General features: G+C 44.7%; 1 protein-coding gene across 1 annotated transcript; it reads right to left on the reverse strand.

The window, feature by feature from the left end:
* Window positions 1-854: 854 nt before the first annotated feature.
* WFDC1 (WAP four-disulfide core domain 1) lies at window positions 855-13516 on the reverse strand. The gene is made up of 7 exons (XM_048958987.1): window positions 13009-13516; window positions 7377-7572; window positions 6829-6912; window positions 4889-5029; window positions 4464-4505; window positions 3939-4013; window positions 855-3012 (listed from the first exon to the last, which is right to left on the reverse strand). Exons 1-6 carry the CDS (start codon window positions 13153-13155, stop codon window positions 3955-3957), a joined length of 669 nt encoding a protein of 222 aa, XP_048814944.1. The 5' UTR covers window positions 13156-13516; the 3' UTR covers window positions 855-3012; window positions 3939-3954.
* Between the last annotated feature and the right edge of the window lie 8792 nt (window positions 13517-22308).

A 22308-nucleotide genomic window follows, 5' to 3' on the forward strand; every position in this document is an offset into this window, starting at 1 on the left:
GCCTCTGCTGCTTAAGCTGGGAGACCTGTCTGGTGGGGTGGCCCTGGCCAGGTGCAATGAGCCCCATCATTCCTGCCTCCAGCACGGAAAATGCCAAAAGGCCTTGTTCCTGCTGCACAGCTTTTCCCATAAGGTTCTTGATACTCTGTCTGCACAAGCTAACGACAAGGAGAAAATGATGGGAAGAAATAGGGCTCAACCTCTGTAGACTCATCAAGAGAAGGTGTCTTTAAACGGGCTTTAAACAATGCTGAAATCCTTTTAGGTTTTCCCTGCTGTACCCTGTGAGTCCAGCAAAGAGCTCTCCTCTGTGATCAGAAAAAAAAGGAGTAACTTTTAAAACACAAAGTGCTTCACAACCATATTGTCAGGACTCTCTGCCATTAGGGAAATGAAAGGCAGGCGTATTCGACCTCTTTCGTTCTTGCACAGTTTGCCAGAGGCAATCGATGCTCACCTGACACCACCTCCAGAGAAAAGTCCAGCTTGAGTACACAGTGTGAAATGGTAGAGCAAACAACCCCCATGAGCAAGTCCTGCTATGTGTGCCAAGGCTCCAAAGACTCTTCCGTACGTTGTCTCAACCTTATAGACTTCTTCACATCAGCCCTGCTCTCCTCATAGCACTTTCCACCAGCCTGAGCAGAAGAAGTTTCTAGGAACTTCTGCCCCACAGAGGTGGTCCCTCCAGAAGAGGACACTGGTGGTGGTGGATGTATTTTTGGATCTGACACATCCCTTCCCTTGGAGAAAACTGTCTTCCTGTGTTTCCTCAGCTTCCTTAAACTTTGTTCTTTCTTTTCAGAATTTAAAGCAAAGCACCTGTCAAGAACACACAACCAAAACTAGGCAGAGCTGGAAAATATCCTGGTCACGTTTTTATTGAGCACCAAAGTGGCAGAACCTGCACCCATCAAGCATAGGATGCATGCATGGGGAAGGGCCCACCCGGCTCTGCTGCTGGTCCTCAGCTCCCACGGGGCAGAGCAGCTCCAGCAATGGCAGCAGTGATGCGTCAGGATCCAACGGACTGCAGGCATTGCCTGCAGTGATACTTGTGAAGTTGATCATAGCACCAAACATGCTTCAAGGTGTACATGGGGACAAGGAAAACAACCTACATTCGCTATTTCCTACTGAGCTTCGTGAAACTGCTGCTAAGCCATTTGTCTTTGGAGAGAAGAGTAGATGAAGACAATCATTTGGTGTGTGCTTCCCTTCCAACTCGATGGACAGCGCTGTCGAAAACACAACATTTATACAAGCTGCTTCTGGAGCTTCTGTTGCCAGGTCTGACAGCTGATAACTTAAAAAGAATTAACTTGAAGAAGCAAACACAATAGCACCACGAGGAAGGGAGACGTCTTTGATAACATCCAGTAAACAGAAATTCATCAGGAACTCTTTGCAATTGGAAAAATATCTTTACCAGCTCATCCAGAAAAGTTGTCAGGTATCTGCTTTCTCCTGCTACAAAATAACAGCCATTGCACTGAATGCATCCACTAAAATCAAGTGTATTCTTGGATAAAATTATAGAAGTAGATCTGTCTCAATGTGGTGTTGCATTTAATAGCTAGAGCTTGGAGCAAAGGAATGGAGAGTGGAAAGCAATTCAACAAATGAAAAGATTTAGGAAAGTGTGGAGCCTTTCATCTGTTCTTTTGCTCCATAAAGCACTGAGGAACACGTCTGTTTACAAAAGGAAACGGAGAGCAGTTTGGAAACTTTCATCTCTCCAGCTGCAAATGTCATATGCAGAGTACCAAGTGTTTTATGAGCATCTGAGCTTTAGCTTAAGCCATTCTGTGAATGGAAAAAATCTCACAGTTTGTGGGAGGAAGCAAGCACTTTGTATTTGTGAATTGGGTATTTATAAACACTGCTACTATTCTGCATACCCAAATGCTAATTTTATGCGTGCAGATGGGGACGTGTGCTAAGCAAGGGAGCCAAAATACCTTCCTTTGCCTAGCAATTTTGACTGATTTGTCAGAATTAAATGCTATGATCCCTTTAGGAGCATCCGTAGAAATGGAAAACGTTCACAGAAAATGTGTTTTCCATTTCACAGTGCTAAACAGCTATAAAAAGCTGTAAGGCCAAAACACAAATAACATGACCCTAAGGACTCATGGATTTGACATAAAGGTACAGGACATCCAGAGAGCAGCAGCCCATCTGCCAGACAATCCTTCTGAATGCACGTATTTATCCTGATTTTGCTTTTCTAAGATGTGCACAAATAATCCAGACTTCAGCCCCACTGCTGAGGTTTTGCAGGTACAAAAGGACAGACACATTATTTGGGAGTATTAACTCAGGTGGCTAAAACAACTTCAAAAGGTTGGCACGTGTCTCTAACAGCTTAGATATTGCAGAAAGAAATCTATTCATTAGCTCACAGCCTACAATTCACCAGACTGAGAAGCTTAAGGAAAGTCAGTTAAAAAAAATATTTTAAAAACCTGTTTTTCTCCTGCCTCCCCACATCCTTAAGATTTAAGAGGAAATCTGGTTTCCTGATGCTTGTGAGAAGACTCACGTAAAGTAGCTGTCTGAGATAGGCAGGGATTGGACCTGATGTAGAGAGCTCCTTTAGTCTTCATCTTGACTTTGTCATGTTACTTAATATTTTTATGCTATTCAGCTGTGTTGACAGTGAAATCCGAATTGGTCACCTAAGACACACATAGAGAGCAGGCTGTGTGCCAGCAGCCTGACAAGGGCACTGTGGTTTGCAGGTGTTCCCTCTGTGGTATTTACATTTCTTCAGTGGAAAGGCAGCTCATAAACGGTGTGGTTTCTTTCAGGGATCACATTCCTCCCCATGCTGACAGGCTTAAAATCTGGACTCATCCTGTTTCTTGAAAATTCAAAGTCTTTATCGTTGATGGGTGGGGATCAGGGTAATGCTGGAGATGGCCTCATGGAGATTTGGGACTAGAATTCTTCCAAAACGTAACTGTTGAGTAAATCATTCCTTGAAAGCTGCTTAATAGAGTGGTCCAGCTGGGTGAAAATTCAAACAACAATAAAGGAATTAAAATATTTATCCTTATGAGGGTGTTTGTATAGAACTTGTCCTTACGTAGCCAAGGAATCTTAATAGTCATCCTGACGTAGGTACAAGAAAGACACAATTAGCTGCTTTGTTTTCATAACTGCCATTAAACTTAACTTAGTTTTAAAGTGAAGCTAACAGTGTTAAGAATAGCAACCTGGAACAGAATCTTTGCTATAATAAATATTTTCAGTCTTGCCCAATTCAAAGGCTGATAAAACGCAATGGAGCACTTTCAGCCGGCTTTGGTCTGTTCAGACACGAGTTCATTTGCCTGAACTGGTCACACTGTTGAGGACAACTGTTCATGCACATGAAGTTACTCCTTTAAGTCATCCACCTGCATAAGCAAGACTTACTCTTACTTACAATCCACCTGGAATAAAGCTTTTACTTGCAGTATCACTCATACCTATGTTAAAAGAAGCCTCTAAATAAAAAGTTTGAAGTCTTAAACCTCACAAATTTTTGCAGCACTCTTCACCCTGAAGATCAGCCCATCCTCTAAATGCCTTGACAGCAAGGGGTTCTCAAGAAAATCAGGTTCACCTTGTGAAATTAGAAGAAAAAGTGAGAGGAGGAGAGTAGAAGTTGGGAAAGACATCAACTTCTCCACGAACATTTTGCAGAGCTCTCCCCACAATGCCTCAGGTTCTCGGGATAATTCTACAGCACCATCTGTTTGTCTGCAGAAGTGTTTGAGCTCTGTTCTTAGAGCCTGAGGTATGCATCTGTGCAAAGGATGAAGGTGCTGTCCTTACAGTGGTGTTTTGATGAAAGGTAATTTCAGCCTCAGGCAACTTTTTCTTTAAATAAGTGCTTACTAAGCACCAACGATTTCCACCCAGCTCTCCCTTTTCTCACACACACTTACCCAGGCATACTTTTGATTAACCCAAATGCTTCTGCTGGTTTTTCACATAGCCGACCACATTGTTGGAATTGCTGCCTGTAAAACAAAACTCTGTAAGGTCAGATTGCAGATTAGTCTGCAGCAAAAAAATACAGATTAAAAATAAAAAGCTAACCTGCTTGGGAAAAAAGACTGTTTTTGACTGAGTTCTGTATCTATCTGCAATGAATCCAGAGCCATGACCAAAGCTCCAAAAATATACTTTCAGATAACAAAAGGTTGTAGGGTTGGGTGTTTCTCAGCCCTTAGGTGGGAACCCCTAGCAGAAGGCTGTATTATTCCACAGTGTGTCACAGCTGGCAATACTGGTTCCCAAGAGTCCCACAGTCAAGGCAATGCAGATCTGAAAACAAAACCTTCTTGACCAAGGCACGGAGCCTTGAGATTAAAGAATATCTTTTTGCTATTTGCAGACCTTCATTTCACAAGCAGCAAATTCACCATAAACAATGCAATAACTATGAGGCTTTCATGCCAATTGCTTACCAAAATACTCCTTGTAATACTTATGCCTCAGGTTGCGTCCATCTGAAAAAGAAAGTACATAATGACAACACACCAGCCAGCCTTCATCCTCTGAGTGGGCTACTGTAACGTTCTGTCCTTTTCAGCAGCTATGAGTCAAGGAATCACAGCTTTCCACAAATAAAAGGAAATCTGCTTAAATTTCAAACTGGCTATTAGTGATCTACAAAGTTCAAGTTCCAGATGACTTTTCTTTGTTTACCATTTATATTGTTATTTAATCTCCTAGAAGTAGCCAATGTTTAAGAACCGCACAGCTATATATTATATTAGGGAGGTTAATAAAGGAAAAGATATGAAATAATAAAACCAAAGCCCAAACCCCACATCTTACTGGTGTCTGCTTGACAGAAGAAGAAAGGAAGGAAGGTTTCCAGTCAACTGACCTGGATTTCCACGGAGCTTGATGCACTGGCCCCTGTTAGGGATTCCTTCAGCTGTGTTGCCAGGGTTGATGATATGGCACTCATACCCCGTGGGGCAATGCAGAGGCTCATCGCCATCCTCAGTGGTGCTGCAGGCCTCAGCTGCAAAAGAAGCCTGAAGGTCATAAACTGTGGCTTTATCACCCACAGGTAAACAAAATTGGACAGCACAGCCACTTTCTTCTGTGCCTCCTCCCAGACAGGATGCTTCCCCAGACTGCTTCAGACTACTTCCCAAGCAAGGCTACCACAGAGCTAACACCTCCAAAGACATCTGGCACAGTGGAAGATCAAGTTCACACCTTACACAAAACTTGATGTGTCCAACTCAACATGGGGAGTGCAGACCAGCCCAACTGATGGTAACACCACCCTATGCACAGCCTGTTGTGTGGGCTCTGTGCTGGACAGCAGTGGAAATAAACCACTACTGGTGGTCTCTCGTGGGTGCTCTCACCATGCTGCTCTTGCCTCCAAGCAGCCATACCTCTGTTCCATTGTTTTGGTCTGGGTGAGGAATTTGGGGAAATACGAGCAGGAAGCTGGCAGTTTGCTGCTTTGTTCTTTGCTCCACACCCAGTATGGTACTGAAGAATCTGAACCTCAGATGTGACTCATTGTAGAGTACAGCAGCACCACCCCTTGTTGCCTACAGAGGCCTCCAGCACCTTGACTCTGGATATCCAGCAAGTGTGGAGCAGAATAAGAAAGTAAAGCAGGTCTCACAGGCTGTATCTGCATACATGAAGTGTACAGGCTATGCCAGGACACTCCACCCTTTCATTTGACAAGAGTTTTAATTTTAAGAACCTCTGCTGTAATTCCCATGCCATGACTGATGGCATTACTTCACCAATTACTCCCTCGAGCTGAGATAAGGTGACAAAATAAGAATAAATAATGCAAGCGTGACAGGGATGGATGAGGAGGGACCCATTTAATCTTATTTCTAGAAGTGCAACTCCAACCAGCTGGAGGCAGAACTTTCTCTTGAAGAACTGGGTGTTTCCATAATGGATGAGAATCAAGGTTCAGTGAGTCTGATAGCATCTGTGTAGGACCAAAGAGGGTAATTTACTGGCACTACCCGAGTCTGACTAAAGCTGATCAAAAGCTGGAACAGACTTTCCATCATGAAATTGAGAACTTCAGGCATCCAATACATTTCAAGATGCCTCACAGAAGAAAATTTCCTGCCTCCCTACTGTCTCATTGCTTCCTTTTGAAATATGTTTCATATTTGAAAAGCGTAATTAAAAGAAGTCCTTTCTCTATGGAACTGAGAAGTCCAATCTCATTAGCAGTCCCCAAGCACTGATGCTCCCAGCAATGTCAGCCTCACTCAGCTCTGCAGCACTTTGCCAAGGCTCTTATTTAATGCATTCCCTTGACACAAGAGCTGGGGTTGAGCACCCATCCCAGGGCAGCAGTGTGAGGAGGCCACTGCAGGCTATGGCATCTCCTAATTTATGTCTGCCCACGGTTCATCAGGCAGCTGGTAGAAAATACTGTGTATACCAAAAAAGTTTTTTCTAAAAAAAAAAATATATATATATAATTCTACTTATTTCAAGAATGGATAAAAATCCCATTCCCAGGAGTACACCTAGTGCTCTGCTGCCTCCAAGGTTTCCCCTGTGTGCTGCACTTGGTTTTGGAAGGGCAGATCTGATCAGGCTCTCCTAGCACAGGATTTCCGGCCAAACCCATAAAAAGCAACTGATTTACTGCACAAGAAACTATTTCCCTGCACAACACAGTGTTATATGAACAGAAACCCTAGACAGACACCAGCAGCTCCAGCATGTCAAAAACACTGGCAAGCTGTATGACAAATATATTATTTACTGCCTTTTGCATAATCACTCATCTCATGGAGAAGACAGTGAAATGTACTATACCTTGTAAGACTTCCTCTGGGCCATCCAAAAGCCACCCGTTTCCTCCCAGCCAGCGAGGTTTGGGCTGAACCAACCAGTCCAAAACTGTAAAAGAAACAAGAAACCACAATGTCGAGGCAGGCACACTGCTATGGAAAAAAATCACATATATTCTTCAACTGGCAGTGATGAAGCTGCTGGTATCCTGAAGGACAGATCTGAATGGATCCTCCATCCCCACTGTGTGGAACAGACGAGGTGGTTGCCTGGCTCCTGTGAGCACTAACTCAGACTGAGATTGTACTTTAAAATTTTTGAATATATAATCCCAGGAAAATAACCGGCTTCATTTGCACTGGTGGACATTGTGCAGCATCAGCTGGTTGATCTTAGCTCATTCTGGATTCAACAGTCACCCCAAATTCACCTCCGAGGAATCAGAAGTGTGGAACCGAAGTTATATCCTTGACTCCCACTCAAAGGATGCTTCAAACTGGCAACCTGTGACGCTTGGGGATGCCCACCAGAATTTGTACACGTTTCTCTCTACCACACCTGGCTGGCAGTACCTGGTGGGGGCTGCACAGACTCCAGGCAGGCGTAGATGCAGCCGTTGTAGCAGCAGCGCTTGTGCCTCTCACACTCGGAGTCGGAGCGGCAGCTGGGCACCTCGCAGGCTCTGTCTGGCAAGGTCTGGGGAGGAGGTGGGCAGCGGTCGTTCTTCTGGTAGTGGGCACTGTGAGAATGAAGAGGGTACTCATAATCCTTGCAAAGAAAAGAAAAGGAAACAAAGGTTTGGCATAAGGCGGATACCAAACATCCCATCAGTTGAAACAGAAGGATTTTCAGTGTTGGTCTCAGGTACTTTCTAGGCAGGAAAAGTAACTGTTCTGTTTCCCCAGCCCTGACTTCAGTGTGCTGGAGACAGAGATATGTGACCACATTAGCACATTTCTTTGGAAACACCAAGCCATCAGACTGCTGTGTGGAGTTCATTAGTAATTAAGGTGACTGCAATGGCAACGAGGAGGTAAAAATCCTTAAAAGTGGGCATCATCGTGACAAGCATCCCAAAATGCTCCTCTGGTAAAGCAGTTGAAATGATGACATTGTTATGCCTTGTTATGAGATTACATCCCCAGAGTGACCTGGAGCTAATGGTCAGGTAGTGCCTGTCTCCCAGATAGGCTCCTTTTCCCCTGATCCCATCCTTCCGGACCAGAACATGGAAGGGAGAGGTACAAAGCCTTTCAGGCCTGTCCTCTGTGGGGTCTCGAGTTGTTAAATTGGAAACCATTCTTAAAACCAGAGGTGATGTGGGTGAGATCTGTGGGGGCGATGGCAGTTCATCACAAAGCAAATGAGGCTGTGCTGAGCTACAGCAGAGAGGAGCCCCACTGCTCACTGCACACAGAAAAGACAGGGAGATGTAAAGAGGATTAACAGGCACAGGATTTTACCAGGAACATTTGTAAGAGGCAGCATTCAGATATTATCCGTGCCGGTGGCATTCAGCAAGAAGCCAGCTCCCCTTTCAGAGCTGAATCAGCCAAGCCTGTTCCTTTCTCACCCTTGGTTAAACTGCTAAGCTTGAGCTTAGCTCTCCAGAGCATCACACAGCGCTCATAAAGGGCAAAAATCAGATCTATTAACACACATTAACAAGCTCTAGTCAAATCAAAAGACAAGTTCTGGATTTGCCCTTTTAACAGAGCAAAAGGAAGAACACAGAGCTGCCACCTGCTCACTGGGTGAAGAGCTCTGTAAGTACTGGGCCCCACCACCCTTGTGTTTCAAAATCAGTGACAAACCATTGGGGCTGTTATTCCAAGAAACAATGTGGTGCAACTGTCCTCGAGGGAGTCTCCAGAAAATTTCAACACCAGGCTGTGGATACATCTGATGAGACTAATATCTTCCTTTAGCTGTTCTGCATTCCAACTGCCAAAAGCTCCACACGGCTTCTGTGGAGCATGTGTGTCTCTGCAAAACAGCATGTCACCACATGTACTGCCCAAAAATATGTCCTGGGAGAGGCCCCAGGAGGCAGCCTGCACTCATCCCACATCCACAGGCTGAACACTCCCTTGGTAGGTTGAATACATCCAGTATGGTGTAGAGCTCGGAGGAACAAACATCGACTGTCACTGCATCTCATAGGATTGCTTGCAAAACTTCTGCATTCCCTGATGGATCTCTAAAGGGGGCCACTGCCCCAGGGACAGACTGCTGGCCCAGCTGAGCACCAAAAGACATAACAACGCATATTATTTCTGCTAACAGTGGGAGAAGTTTTACTGCCGTGCTCTGCCACGTATCGTATGTAGGACATAATGGCATCACTAACGTGGTTGCTTTTCCATCAGAGCTGATCCCATTTCTTTGAGTGACAGCTAGGGAGAAATGGAGAGCAGCACATTTCTCAGCTGCCTGCTTTGCAGTGAGTGAGTCAGGAAATGCATGAGTACAGAGCAGTCAGGACAAAGAAAAGTTTTAATTTATGGAAGAAGGTGTACAGAAGGAAAATCCATATCCTGGTTACATCTATACCTGGTTATGTGTGTGAGTCTGCATGTGAGAGACAGAACTGCTATTTATGTTTCCATAAACCACAGCCTCCTGCCCTGTGCCCACTATCAGCCAGCTCCCATTGCCAATACATTTTTTTCCTTCTGTTTTTGCCTTCATTGCTTACACACAGTGAACATGAAATTGCCCCCGAAGGATATTAAGATAGCATTTAACAGTAAATCTATGCAGTTCCAAACATTTCATAGATCTCCTTGTCTGAGGGAGCATGCATCCCAAAAGGTCACAGCTTACCACTTTATTACTGAAATGTCAGCTGCAGGCTCAGAGGCAGCTATCGAAATAAAACTGGGAAATAATGGATACATGGAAGGAAAAAACCCAGCATTACGGCAGTGGCTTTACAGATGATTCAGAAACCAAGAAGCCAAAATCACAATGAATAGTCAGCTTAATGAATGAGATTTCCATTGGGGAACAATGCAAAAGTTTCAGCCAAATTCCTCTGCACTTCTGACCTTGTTGCCCATTTCCTCTGATGTGCTACTGCTCTTAATCCCCCTCTTTCTAAAACTCATGGCCAATAAATTATTTTCGTGGACTTGGTCTAATGAAACTATTGCCATCAGTTTATGCCTGCTGAACTCTCAGTGGGAAACAGGACTCCCTCATTCACAAAACAGCTGGCTGCACACGGCTCCAGGTAGGGGCTGCAAGGTCTCCTTTAAAAGCTCTCCTAAGACCTTGGGTTTGCTTGGAGCACAGCTTGGATTTATCATTTTTACAGATTGTGACAACTGTCAGAATTTCTCCCTTAAGGAATATTTTTCCATTCAGGAGGCAAATTGTTTCCTATGGTGTTCCCCATTAATGCTTCCCATTAAATCATTTTTATGGGAAGATCTGCATTAGAGCTGTACAGACAGAAGGTAAGGAGGAAAGTTCAGGGTTCAGCTAAGAATGCTGGAAGTCAGCATACACGATCAGGAAAAATCTGAATGCAACCACTCACTTTCAACCTGTATTTTTAATAGTGACTGTGAGATGCAGCCTGCCTCCAAAAAATCCCGCATCTCTTCTGTTATGTGCACCTGAAACTCGGTGCTGGGCTTGTGTCAAAGCCAAGTTCTCTGCTCACACATTACTCCTAGGCACAGGATAAGTAAGCTAAGCTGGTAGACAAAGAGCCTATCTCCATGCAGATGTATGATGGCTAGCTGGAGGGTAAGTAAATTGTTGGAGGAACGTTACAGCAGCTGCAAGGAATCTTTCATTACTGGAAATCTGTACAAGAAGGCTTGCAAAGGGGGATTTTTTCCTAAAATGTTTGATGTAGCTGACACTGGAATAAATTCAAGACTGTCCCAGGTTTTCTCAATAGACATGTGGGTGTCTTGATAACAAAGTAAAGCCCATTCCCAGCTAGTTCCCTTCTCTGCCTTCCAGGAGCATTCCCCCGACTGTGCAGGGAGTTGCAGAACCCCAGCTGCAAATCACTGTGCTTAGTGAGGTCTCTCTGGCTGTAAAATAGACAAGTTTGCTAAAAGCTGGAAGCCCAACTCCTCCATCGCACTCTGACTGCCATTTTTCCTTCTCACTGCATTCCCTCTCTTTTCCCTGTCTCCATTCCCACCCAACTCCTTGTCACCAAGTAAACCCTTCCTCAGAGCCCATAACAAACAACTCCAAGGCAGTTCCTGACCACAACACCTGCTCGTTGTTCTGCAGCCACTGGTTCAGTGAACACATTCCTTCTGCTGTGGACTTGGATGTTTTCATGGAATCAGAATTATTAAGGTTGGAAAAAACAACTAAGGTCATCAAGCTCAACTACAAACCCATCACCACCATGCCCTCTAAACCATGTGGATTCAAACACCACTTCCTCTCACCTCCCCCTTTCTCCCTTTCAGCCCTTGCCCATCTCCCTCTGGGTGTCTCCATTTGTTATCCCCCTACACTGACTCACCATCAGCTGTTTCACCCGCAGCCTCTGCTGTCCTAACTGTAGGGAACAGAGAGCATTTGGTAGAAAAGAAAGCCTCTCTGATGCACGGGGGCTGCCAAAAAAGGCTCTCGCGAAGAGAAGGATGGAGGGAGGACAGCCTTCCTCCTTACAAAAGAGGAGAAGGAAACAGAAAGGCATTTGCTGTTTTCCCTAGATAAAACGTTTTTGTCAATACGAGCCATTCTAGCAAGCTTGCCAGATCAGTAGCACCTGGATTCATGGCTGCCAGAAAAAACAGCCCTTTGAAGAAGCACGGATTGAAAGAGGAGGATATATCCTCAGGGGAGCGGACTGTGTGCCTCTGCACAGCACATTATCTGAAGATCAACATGTAAATACGTGTTCTGCTCCTGTCCTGTTTCTCTGGGTCACTGACATTGTGATCCTACTGAATTTGAGCTTCACGTTGAAATACGACAGAGGAACATACTAATAAATATGCTTTCCAATGAGCAATTATGGATGAAACACAGCTTTTCACTTCATCATTTTCCGAATAAACTGCAGAGCAGACACTCCAACCCAAGGGAGGCTGCAGCGAAACAAAGTTCTGGCTGGAAAATAATGGGGTACCTTTTAAAACATTAGCACAATTTTCCTGTAAAGTTTTGAGGAAAGGGCCATATTTCATGTCACCCAACGTGGGCAGATGATGTACGTCACACTTCTGAGGCAGCAGTCACACAGACTAACGGTACTTATTCCCAGATATATCGCTCCAGATGAAATGGGCCAAAAAACATCCACTCAAAACGCAAAGCTGCTGTGCGTGGCTGCAGAAGGCAGGTGGAGGAACCTCCCGTGACACAAGGAGCCGTTTATGCACATGCAATGGCTGTAAAATGCAATTAACTGAGAGAACACAGACAGCCTGAGACATGTCCCCATGCCATTTGAGTAGCAGGAGCTTTGGGTCAGCGTTGGCTCTTAAGGGAGTAAGTTGGATTTTCAAATTACTTTTTCTTTTCTTTTTTTTTTTTCTTTTTAAGCAACAGGTCCTGAAAGTCAGATAGCAAGTCATCTTATTTCTTTTCTCCTTTCCTCCACGGCCATCTCTCGCAGTCGTTTGGCCCAGTCACAGCACAGTGACACTCAGCACACTTTTCTCCTCTATTCTCAGTAACTTGTTGCTGCTCCAGTTTCAATTCCAGTGCTATCACTCCATGGCAGATTTGGAAGAGGTGGTTGTGCTCAGTCCCCTACTGGTGAATAACACAGGGCTCTTGCTCTCCTCTGACATACTGGGCAGTCACTGAAGTGCTCCAGTTGAAGATATTTCCCCAAAGTTAACCCAAAAAGCAGTGGAAGAACAGGGCAGGGAACCCTTCTGGAGATAATGACATTATTCTTTTTGCACTAAATCTGTTCCCAAATACATCGATTTTGCATTCCCCATTCCTTCCCTTGCTGCCCTATGATGTTTCTAGGAAAAGCAGCAATGACTGCAGCACCGATGTGTTTTCGGCACGCTGCACAAGTTTCCTATCACAGCAGCTAGGTGGCAAAAGTTTCGTACAGCTTGGGAAACTTCATGCAGCCCTTTTATAAAAGAGTTGGGGTGTGGATTCAAACTCTCCTTATTCTAAAACACATACGTAAAGCAAAATTCCATCTCACGGTGAGCACACCCAGCCCCCCAAACCGCCCCACCGCAGCCTACTCACATCGTATTTCTCTGTCATTTTCAGATGCAGAGCTCGTTTCCAGAGATTCCTTGCACAGCCTGAGTCTGCCAGCAGAACTAAGACACACAAAGCCACAGCGAAGATCTTTTTGCAGAAATGCAGGTCTGACAGCATCCTGGAATCCATTTTCCCAATGAGAGATCAAGCAGGGAGCTTGGCTTCCCAGGATCCGGGCGATTCAGTGCTGGCAAGGAGGGAGGGAGAGAGAGGGAGGGAGCGTGAGGGCTGCTGGCTGGAGAGCTCTGTGCTGCACGGCTTCTGGGAAGGGAAAGGGGGGAAAAAAAGGAGCCTGCAAGCAGAAGCCAGGAGCTGCTGTTGAACTTCTTTCCACAAAGTTAGATCAGGTTCTCGGCTCACATGTTCACACAAAGCACACGCTCTCCTTGAATGATAGATGGGAAGATTACTTGGAAAGATTATTTTTAGACCTTTGTTCCCAACATCTGGCATCCTCAGAGAGTCCCATTCAAAGCCAAAGCGTGGGATCAGATGACAGCTGCCGCAGGGGGAAATAAAGGTCTTGGAGGGGTGGGCTCACAGCAAACAGCTCACCCAAACTTCCCCACTACTCAGCTCTCCCTTTGTGCGCTTCCCACTGTGCCCCAAGCTGTGGTTTTGGATCGTGTTTTGACAAAGTGAGAACTTCGTATGAAGACTGCTTGAAGGAAATGACTTAAAGACATGATAAACATGCAGAGGCTTTAATTAAACCAAGTTGACGTTAGCTTTCTGCAAATGATTTTGAAGAAGAGGAAGATGCGGTCAATGGGTAAAAATAAATCCATGTGCACGGGTGGGGAACTGGGAAGGAAGGCGCTTCAGAAATGACCGCATGGAAAGTGAGGAAGGGGCCATGAGTCAGCCCATGCCTGACCATGGGAGGGACAGCCAGCCTGGTTGTGTGGTGTGAGACACGTATATGGACACTGAGGTGCCTGGGTGTCCAAAGGGATAACCCTAAGGGATCAGGCTGAATGCATCACGCACGGGGCAGGGACAAAGGTAGGTGCCAAAGAGCAGGAGAGCAGGGTACCTGGTGCATAGATAGAAGCACATACATAAACGTCAGCTGAAATCAGGAGTTGTGCTGAGTTACTGAAAGGCACGCTCAGTATATCCACAGAGGAATATATCGGTACCATCAGTCTTCTATTTGTGGCTTTATTTGTTATCGCTCAGAGGGCTTTGTCTCATGCAACAGGATGCCACCAATTCTTCTTAAAAACAAATCTCCCTTGTTCCCTGCAATGTTAATATCTGCAGCTTGACAAAGCACCTTTCGAGCACAACCAGGAGCTCCCACCAGCATTCTGACTGCCGAGTTGTAAAGAGACAAATGACATAGCTAGGTCAGAAGAATAAACAAGGCTTTTTCTTACAGTATTGCTACTTAATTTTAGTCTTTGTGCTATTTCACTTGTCTGATCTCTTGCTGAAACCTAAACCAGTGTGAAATAGCTGCTCACAATAAATCTCCCTAATTTCATTGTTGTTCATTTCATAGACTTGCAATCTGGACTTGGAACAACTAATTCCAAAGATTAATAGCTACTACAGACAACATTTACTGGCCCTAATTTTGGCTGATATGAAGTTTTGCCATTTAGGCAGGAGAAAGTACTGTCTATCAGTTACAGTATGTATGTATGCTGAAGAAGTGTGGATTCTCCTTGAAAGAACATATTCCAGCAGATAGTCATGATCTTCATATGAAATCAAAGCTAGTGTTGTGGTATGTATGTCTCCCACACATTACACTTTTCATCTTTACCTCCCAAGGCACCACACACAATGCCTGGATTGGATTATTCCAACTACCAGCTGGGGAAACTGAGGCATAGGTAAAGGATTGGCTGAAAATAAACTTCCTATCTTTGTGGCCAGAATCCCAAGGGTTACAAACAGTGCAGGCTGAGCTGAAGCCTTGTGCTTCAATGTTCAACCCTCACATCTGATAGAGAATTCTTCACACCACCCATTTCCACTCCTCACACATTTCTACCCCAATCCTGTCTTGGAAAATGGGCAAGAGATTTCATTTTTTTATAGCATTAAGAAAAACTGCTTTAGCTGGAAAAGTTGGACAGAATATATTTCTTGGCTTTTGGAAATTTTTCTCCTTGGTGGTCCCTGGCAAGGCATTCTTCCCAAGTCCTGTCAGCTGGAATAAAAGAGATAAGTATAAAGGTGAATAGGGTAGTATATCAGTGCTTTGGTAGTGTATTAGTGCTGAGCAATTAGCTCAGTGAAGGTGTTAAAATGAAAATCTATGCTCCCCACCAGCCTGACTGACAAGGTGCAAACTTGGTGGGAGCCCAGCGGAAAGCACATTTTGTACTAGTGCAAGTTTCCAGAGTGCCCAGCTGTGCTATTTATCATAAAACCATTTATTCTTATACCTGTCCAGGGAACACACATACATTGCCAAGTTATCTCTGCTTCAAGATTTGTGGTGTAGTTCCTCACACAGAATTCCCGCTGTCTCCAAGGATGTTAAATGAGATAGCCTCATTCATCACTAAGAAAAGGGTCATCTTCCACGTACGGATCTGTGCAAATCTCCATTCCACAAAAGGCTTCAATGGGGAAGATTCTGCAGTCACATGAACTGCAGTCAGATGATGATGTGGGAACATGGCTGAGACTTGAGCGTCTCCCCAGGACCTGAGAAACCTTCAGCATCATATGTTACAGCAAGGAGGAGCTGAGGGAGATGAATGCGTGTTGAAGGGCTGGTGTTTTATCCAGCTGGGAGAATAAAGGCTCTTCTGGAATCACTTCTGCTGCCTGATTGGAATGAATTAATAATGGTTTTTAAAAATGTTCTCTGGGAGGTTCTGAAAAGTCACGGGGTGTTTGTACAGCCAGGAAAAATGCCTTTGTCCAGCCAAAAAGCAAGGCAGGTCAGCCCAAGCTGAGACTTCCCCTTTCCCAGAAGAAAGATCTGACTTTTAAGGAACAATTATGTCAAAGAGAGTTTCCTCAAAGCACACAGCTCCGGCAGCACAGGGTGACTCATTTCAGCATGACACAATCACCATACCTTCATGCCAGGCGCTGCTGCAGTTCTTTATCTGTGGATTTTACAGGCCTGCTGCTTCCTCACCATCCTTGCACCAGTCCTGCTGCCAAAAGCACAGGGCAATGCTCTCCTAGCGGTTAATCAGGCTCGAGGCTGTTGATATTAACAGGTCCCGTGCAAAGGGAAGCTCAGCATGCTCTGCCTCTCCCCATGCCCTTCAAAACCAGACTGCAGACCCCTGCAGGTGCACACCCAAGTGTTTGGATGGGCATAGCCGTGAGAAGATTACAATGTCCCTGAGAGGTAACACTGGAGATGCTGCTGCCCCTCACCCAGAGGGTTATTTTAGGGCCAGCTCTACAGGAAAACACCAAATCTGGGTTTTCAGTGTGGGTTTGCTCCTTCTGTGAGCAGGAAGAGCTGGCCATTGTGTCTGTGCCAGATGTGTGCTACCAGTGAGGTCCCACAGGAATTCACAGGATGAAATACAAGATCAAAGCAATACAGAACACAGGCAGGTGATTCTCCTTAAGCATCTTGCCTAAAGTCCTCACAAAAAGGTCAATGTTATGTGGCCTCAGTCCATTTGGAAAGGCCTATAAGGAACAATAAAAAGTGTTTCTGCTTTTAACTAGTTTTATTGCGTATGAGACATAAATTAAGCAGATGAATGTTATTAGAGAAGCACTCTCCTGAATACTACGTCCCACTAACTAAATTAGCAGGAAGTCTTAAAACATATAATCCAAACATGGCATTCATTATGAAGGGGAAAGGTACCTTGCTGGGAGAAGGCTGCCAGCCTCTGCAGTGCTGTGTGCCAGGGGAAAGCTCTGCTGAGTCCGAAGAGTTCCCCCTGGGTAGAACTCTGAACCATAGTTCTAGTCCACAGCAGCTGAGTCACGGACTGGAAATCTCAGCAAAATGCTCCAGGAGGACAGATTGCATCCTGAAATGAAAGATGTGGAGCGTTAATGTCTCTCTGTGGGTTCGGAGGGATTTGACAACGAATTCACAGCCCTGTGCTGTGCTCTGTGTAGCAGCTAGGCTGGGGTCCCGAGGAGCAGAAAGGCTGAACCCTGGCTGCTTAAAACATCAGATCTGCACTCTAGGGATTCAAATCAGGAAGACCATGGGGGACATGATATCTTGCTTGGACCACGGTAAGGCGTAAGTCAGAGCCAGGGACCATGCAATTGTGGGGAGCACACATAAACCCAGCTAAGAGACATGCACCATTGGGAAAATAGGGATCTTACACGAGACACTGAAGCAGGGGTTATTTGATGGCTGGAGGTGTCTGATTCCCTGCACTGACCCCTGATGGCTTGCTCAGGCCAGTTTGGTTTGGGGGCTGCATCTCTGCAAGTCTGAAATTCGCCTGCCTGTAACCCTGAGATAGATAGTTTCCCATTACAAAAGTGCCCTGCCTACATCCAGAAATAGCAACTTAATACACAGCGTGCCTGTCAGTGGCACCTGCAAACACTGAACCAGGCAGATGTCATTTATACACCATCGTGGTGCTTGCAGAGGAAATCTTTAACCTCAGCTTCCCACACACCATCATAGGTGAACTCCCTTGTACCCCACTGTAGCTGCTCAGAGGCAATGAGCACTTTGGCAAAGGCAGCAAATGATTTTCCATGAACAACCACAATGCAAGTGACTCGAGAGCTCTGAAAAAGCTCTGTCTCATTATGTCAGCTCTGGGGGTGCACCAAATCTCTCCAGAATAGCTAATGGTGGCGTGCACCTCAGGCTGTGCTTCCATCACCACACAACCTCTGTGCTCAGGGAGCATTGCTGCAGCTCTACAGCCATACAGGGACACTAAGACTTGAAGCTGGTAACATTGCTTTCAAATTTCTTACATGAGATCCAAGGATCTGGGAGTCTGAGAGTCACATTTGATGTATTATTCCATTGCTCTTAAGGAGTTTGCTATGAGAAGGCAGACAGTTTTTCTTATCTTCTCTTCCAAGGAGAAGGGTTAAATAAGTTATAGAAAATCCCACTTGCCTTTGACCTCCTGATAAAGGCCTTATCTAAAGCTGGCTGAAGATGAACAACTGTGTTTTGAACCACTGCAGACTGAACTTATCTGGGAGCATTCCCTTTCATGTCCTTCAGCAGATTGCCTGGAATGCAGCACACATGTTTCCATCATCCACCTGGTCTGAGGGCACTTGCAGGCTTTCTCCTGTCCAACAGCTGTGCTAAGTGGGCTGGATCTCATTCACTACCAGCTCCTGATGCCTGCACAGAGATCAGACTCTGCATCCCATCCCTGTGCTCTCCCTAGGCAATGTTTTGAATCCCCTCTTGGCTTGGGCTGTGAATAAAATTAGGTGCCATCCCAAAGTCAGAAATCGAGTGACAAAAAACTAGCACTGCAAAGCAAAACCTTCCTGTGAGAAAGTTCCACGAACTGCTCTCTGCCACCCACACATGCCCTCAAATGCCTGGGGATCAGCCTTCTCCAAAAGCCTTCTGGGCAGTCAGGAAGCTCCTACAAGCTTTGGTGTGGCAGGAAAAACCCAGGAAACATCAGAGAGTGTCCTTGTTTTGATCTACATGCCTCTAATTAACAGGAGGTATCTCATAGCTTGCATCTTGGCTTATATCATTTCCTTGCAAAGCAAGGCACTTTTTTAGCAGTCAGATAGCTTAATTTTTTGAAGGTGTGGGAAGAAGTATAATAGAAGGGGCTTCTTCCCCTCTGGTCTCTGTGTGAGGTCTCTGAGTGATGGACCTGAACAGAAAGGTTTAGTATTCCAGCTGAATTCCTTCCGAATAGCTCAGCAGATGGGGAGAGATACAAGATTTTCCATCTTTTATCTCAGCACAAAACTTTTCATCTGAATAGAATCTCTTTAATGAGAAAGTCATTGTCCTCCAGTGAGCCGCTCATTTTTAGGATGACAGCAACTTGCATTTTCCACAGATGTTGCCTATTATGGTGTTTCCCATTCCTGACATAAAGGGGGAACATGAAGGTACTTCAGATACACTGTGCCTCGGCTGCAGTCAGCCGGTGCTGTGCTCTCACTGTGCTTCCAGGCTCTGCTCTAGTGCAGCTGCAGTAAACTATTTGGGCAGGGCAGAGACAGAGAGCAGAGAAGGATGAGTGGTGTTTATACTAAGGAGAGCAGCAGCATGAGAAATGGTGACATCTCGCTTACAAAGTCAATGTTTTGAATATTGCACGGATACTTTGGCAGTGGGTGTCTCTATTTCTGTAGCAAAACAATCTGGAAATTGTTAGCTAAGCACAAAGCAAAAAACTCTAAACACCCAATTAGCACCAGGCAGAGAATAGAAGCAGTGCTAACAACCTGACTGTAGAGACCTGGGTTCTGTCATTACTTGGAAGGCGTGAGGATGGCCACATCTCTAACTCCCATGAGAGTTCACTCCCAGCTCTCTTATATAAGGCAGCTGCTGTAGCCATCCACCACGTGAATTCAATACGCTGGAAATGTTTTGTTCAGTTTTCATTCAATGTTCTAGTTAGATGTTATATGTTATATAATTACATGTGCTATATAATAATGGAATTATACATAAATTTAAAAATAGAATTCCATCTCCAACATGTTTTTGGTTTGCTCATAACTCCCAGCCTGCTCTCCTCCACTCCCCCAAAGTAATGCAGCAACATCATCACATCTATTTATCTACAGTCTCTTGGTACATGATAGATCCTTCTGCTGCAGGCTACTTCATATTTGCAAAGCAGGTACGCAGCTTGCCAGAGTTTGAGTTTAGATTTAAACTCATGTTTTTCCCCCTCGGCACAGTTTTGGCTTCCTTAGGGTTCATTTTTCAGAGATTTCCAATCTGCAGCAGTTCTGGACGTGTTCCAATGGAAATAATTTCTACCAAGCAAGTCCTCATATTTTTTATCCAGGCTAGCTCCAGACATGGCAGCTTAAGCCCTCTGTGAATAGGTATCTAATTAGGAGGAGAAGAAGAATGTGCTCCAGGTATCTTAGAGACCATTAAGCACAGAAGTGCTTTGGTGGACTTTGTGCTTTGGTGACTTTGTGACTTTGGTGGATTTTGTCTGTGGAATCACAAATGTTTTACCAGTCTACACTGAATGGTGTGACACAGGTGTCAAAGTGAGGGGCTGCCCCTGCATTAGGCTGTCAGACTTGTCTTCACTTGGGGTCACTGGAGCCCCAGCACCGTTCAGGCATTACAAAGGTCAAGGTTTCTCACTGATCTCTCTTTTTAGCTGAAGTTTCCAGTGTCAGGCCTTGAAACAGGGAGCAAGGGAAAATGCTGTACCTCAGGCAAAAGAGAGGAAAAGACAAGACTCTCCAAATAATTATCAGGACAACTCCAGAAGGGCACAAACCAAAGAAGAACATCTGGTTTATCTGGACCATTCTTTTAGCACCTTTCCAAAGCATGGGACAAATATTTGCAGTTGACTGGAAATGAGCCCAGATCCGCTTCCAAGTCTACCTGTCTTCCAAAGCCATTAAGCTGTTCTTGAGTGTATCCAGCCCCATTAAATCACTTTTTGTTTTGCTCAGTCTTCTCAAACAAGCTGAATTATTTTATCATTTGCATTTTCTTTGGTCTGAGAGTGTTATGGAGAATGGAGGAAGCAAGCAGTTAAAAATTCAATAACTTTTTCACAGTATCCCTATCTTTTCTTTGAAGACTTGAGCTTTTTTCCCAACTTACATTCAACAAGTTCTTTGGCATGAGAAAGCTCAGATGAGACTTGCCTCCTTAATTACATTATTGGCAGACTGTGGCATTCCTTTGTTACTTTCCTGATATAAATCCCTTAAAGAGCTGAGAAAAGGAGAATGCCGGATTAATTTAATCATCACTTCTAGCGTGGTTAAATCCCAACTCCTTTACTGTCCACATACATCCTGGTGCTCTGAACTTCATCTTTCCTACCTAGAGTGAAAGCCGCTTCCACCGTACTGTTTTTTCCTCTTTATGTCAAAGGAGTGATGCAAACTGAAGTTTATGCATTGAGAGTAGGTAAAGACTCAGTAGCTTGGAGAAGAAAATTTAAAGCTTTCCTTATCCCACAAAGTCCTTCGGTCTTCAGCTGATGGCTGAAGGCCACCTCCCATAGCTCCAGGAGCAGCTATAGATACTTTGCAAGGAGGATGCACAGCACTGTCAAAAGTCAGTGCTGGAGCAATGAGTTGCCCAGAGATTTTGGGGAGCAATGAATCTTGCAAGCCCCATATTCAAGTTTCATGTGTATGCATGTGTATGTAGAGCAAAGATCCTTCTCATGACAGGTAATGGAGATAAATGCTGTACAGTGTGTTTCATCTGGGGCCTCAGTTCAGCAGAACCTACAGTTATTACAAACTTTCTGTCTCAATTAACTCAGTGCTTCTGCCAAAGAAAGCCAGGACATGCTGTTTGCAGCAGGGCAGATTTACTGTTCTGTGCAGACTTAACCAGCTGTTTCAGACTGTGACTGAAAAGTGATGGCATTTACAGTTGAACTTTTCCAGACTCTTTATTGAAATGTAATAGCGGAAGTGTTGGTTGTGTCTCCTCATCTCCGGATACGTCTCCCTCAAATTTGAAGCCTCCTCTCTTTGTCTCGAGGGATGAAATTGCAGTTACCAAATTAGCTTTGTAGAAATCCTGTCTAGCTTCATCTAGGTTCTCATTCCTTTAGCTCTTTTCCTGGCTGGGGTCAGAGTCCAAAGCAGCCTTTGCAAATTGAAGCATTTGAACATAAGGCTCCAAGGGTGGAGTCCATGGGATGGACCCAAGGATCCTCACGGGTCTCTTCCAATTTAGGACACTCTATTATTCTGTGAAGCAATTTGCATCCTCTGCATGGCTCTTTATTGGACAGTTACCAGCTGGATGAGTGGTTAGTCCTGCTCCTACAAACTCCACAGAAGGTCTCTGACTCTCTAAAACACAGAATCACATAATGGTTTGGGTTGGAAGGGACCTTAAATATCATCTTCCCTTCTCTGCAGTCATGATTCTCTGCGTAAACACTGACAAAGCAAACTCTAAAATGTGCCTCGAGCTGGATCTTCCCAACTAGCAGCCTAGGATTTGTTGCTTGAGAATAGGTCTCATTTGGAGCTGTGGTCTTGAATTCCCATACAGGCAGTTTTTTATACTGCTGTTATTAACCTAAATACCTCAATAATCAGCTCATATACAATAACTGTGAATTATTACAAAGCACTCACCGTCTTCAAAGGTCTATTAATGAAAACAGATTGAAACTTTGAATCAAT

The sequence above is a fragment of the Lagopus muta genome, chromosome 12, assembly GCF_023343835.1.
Source record: "Lagopus muta isolate bLagMut1 chromosome 12, bLagMut1 primary, whole genome shotgun sequence".
In the NCBI taxonomy this organism is placed as follows: Eukaryota; Metazoa; Chordata; class Aves; order Galliformes; family Phasianidae; genus Lagopus; species Lagopus muta.

What these genes read in the sequence shown, in the direction of transcription:
- WFDC1 (XM_048958987.1), bottom strand. Translation starts at nt 13,155, where the DNA reads ATGGATTCCAGGATGCTGTCAGACCTGCATTTCTGCAAAAAGATCTTC. An exon ending in AAATGACAGAGAAATACGAT is followed by an intron (nt 7,573 to 13,008) that starts GTGAGTAGGCTG and finishes TTTCTTTGCAAG; the next exon opens with GATTATGAGTACCCTCTTCA. An exon ending in CAAGCTCCGTGGAAATCCAG is followed by an intron (nt 4,506 to 4,888) that starts GTCAGTTGACTG and finishes TTTCTTTTTCAG; the next exon opens with ATGGACGCAACCTGAGGCAT.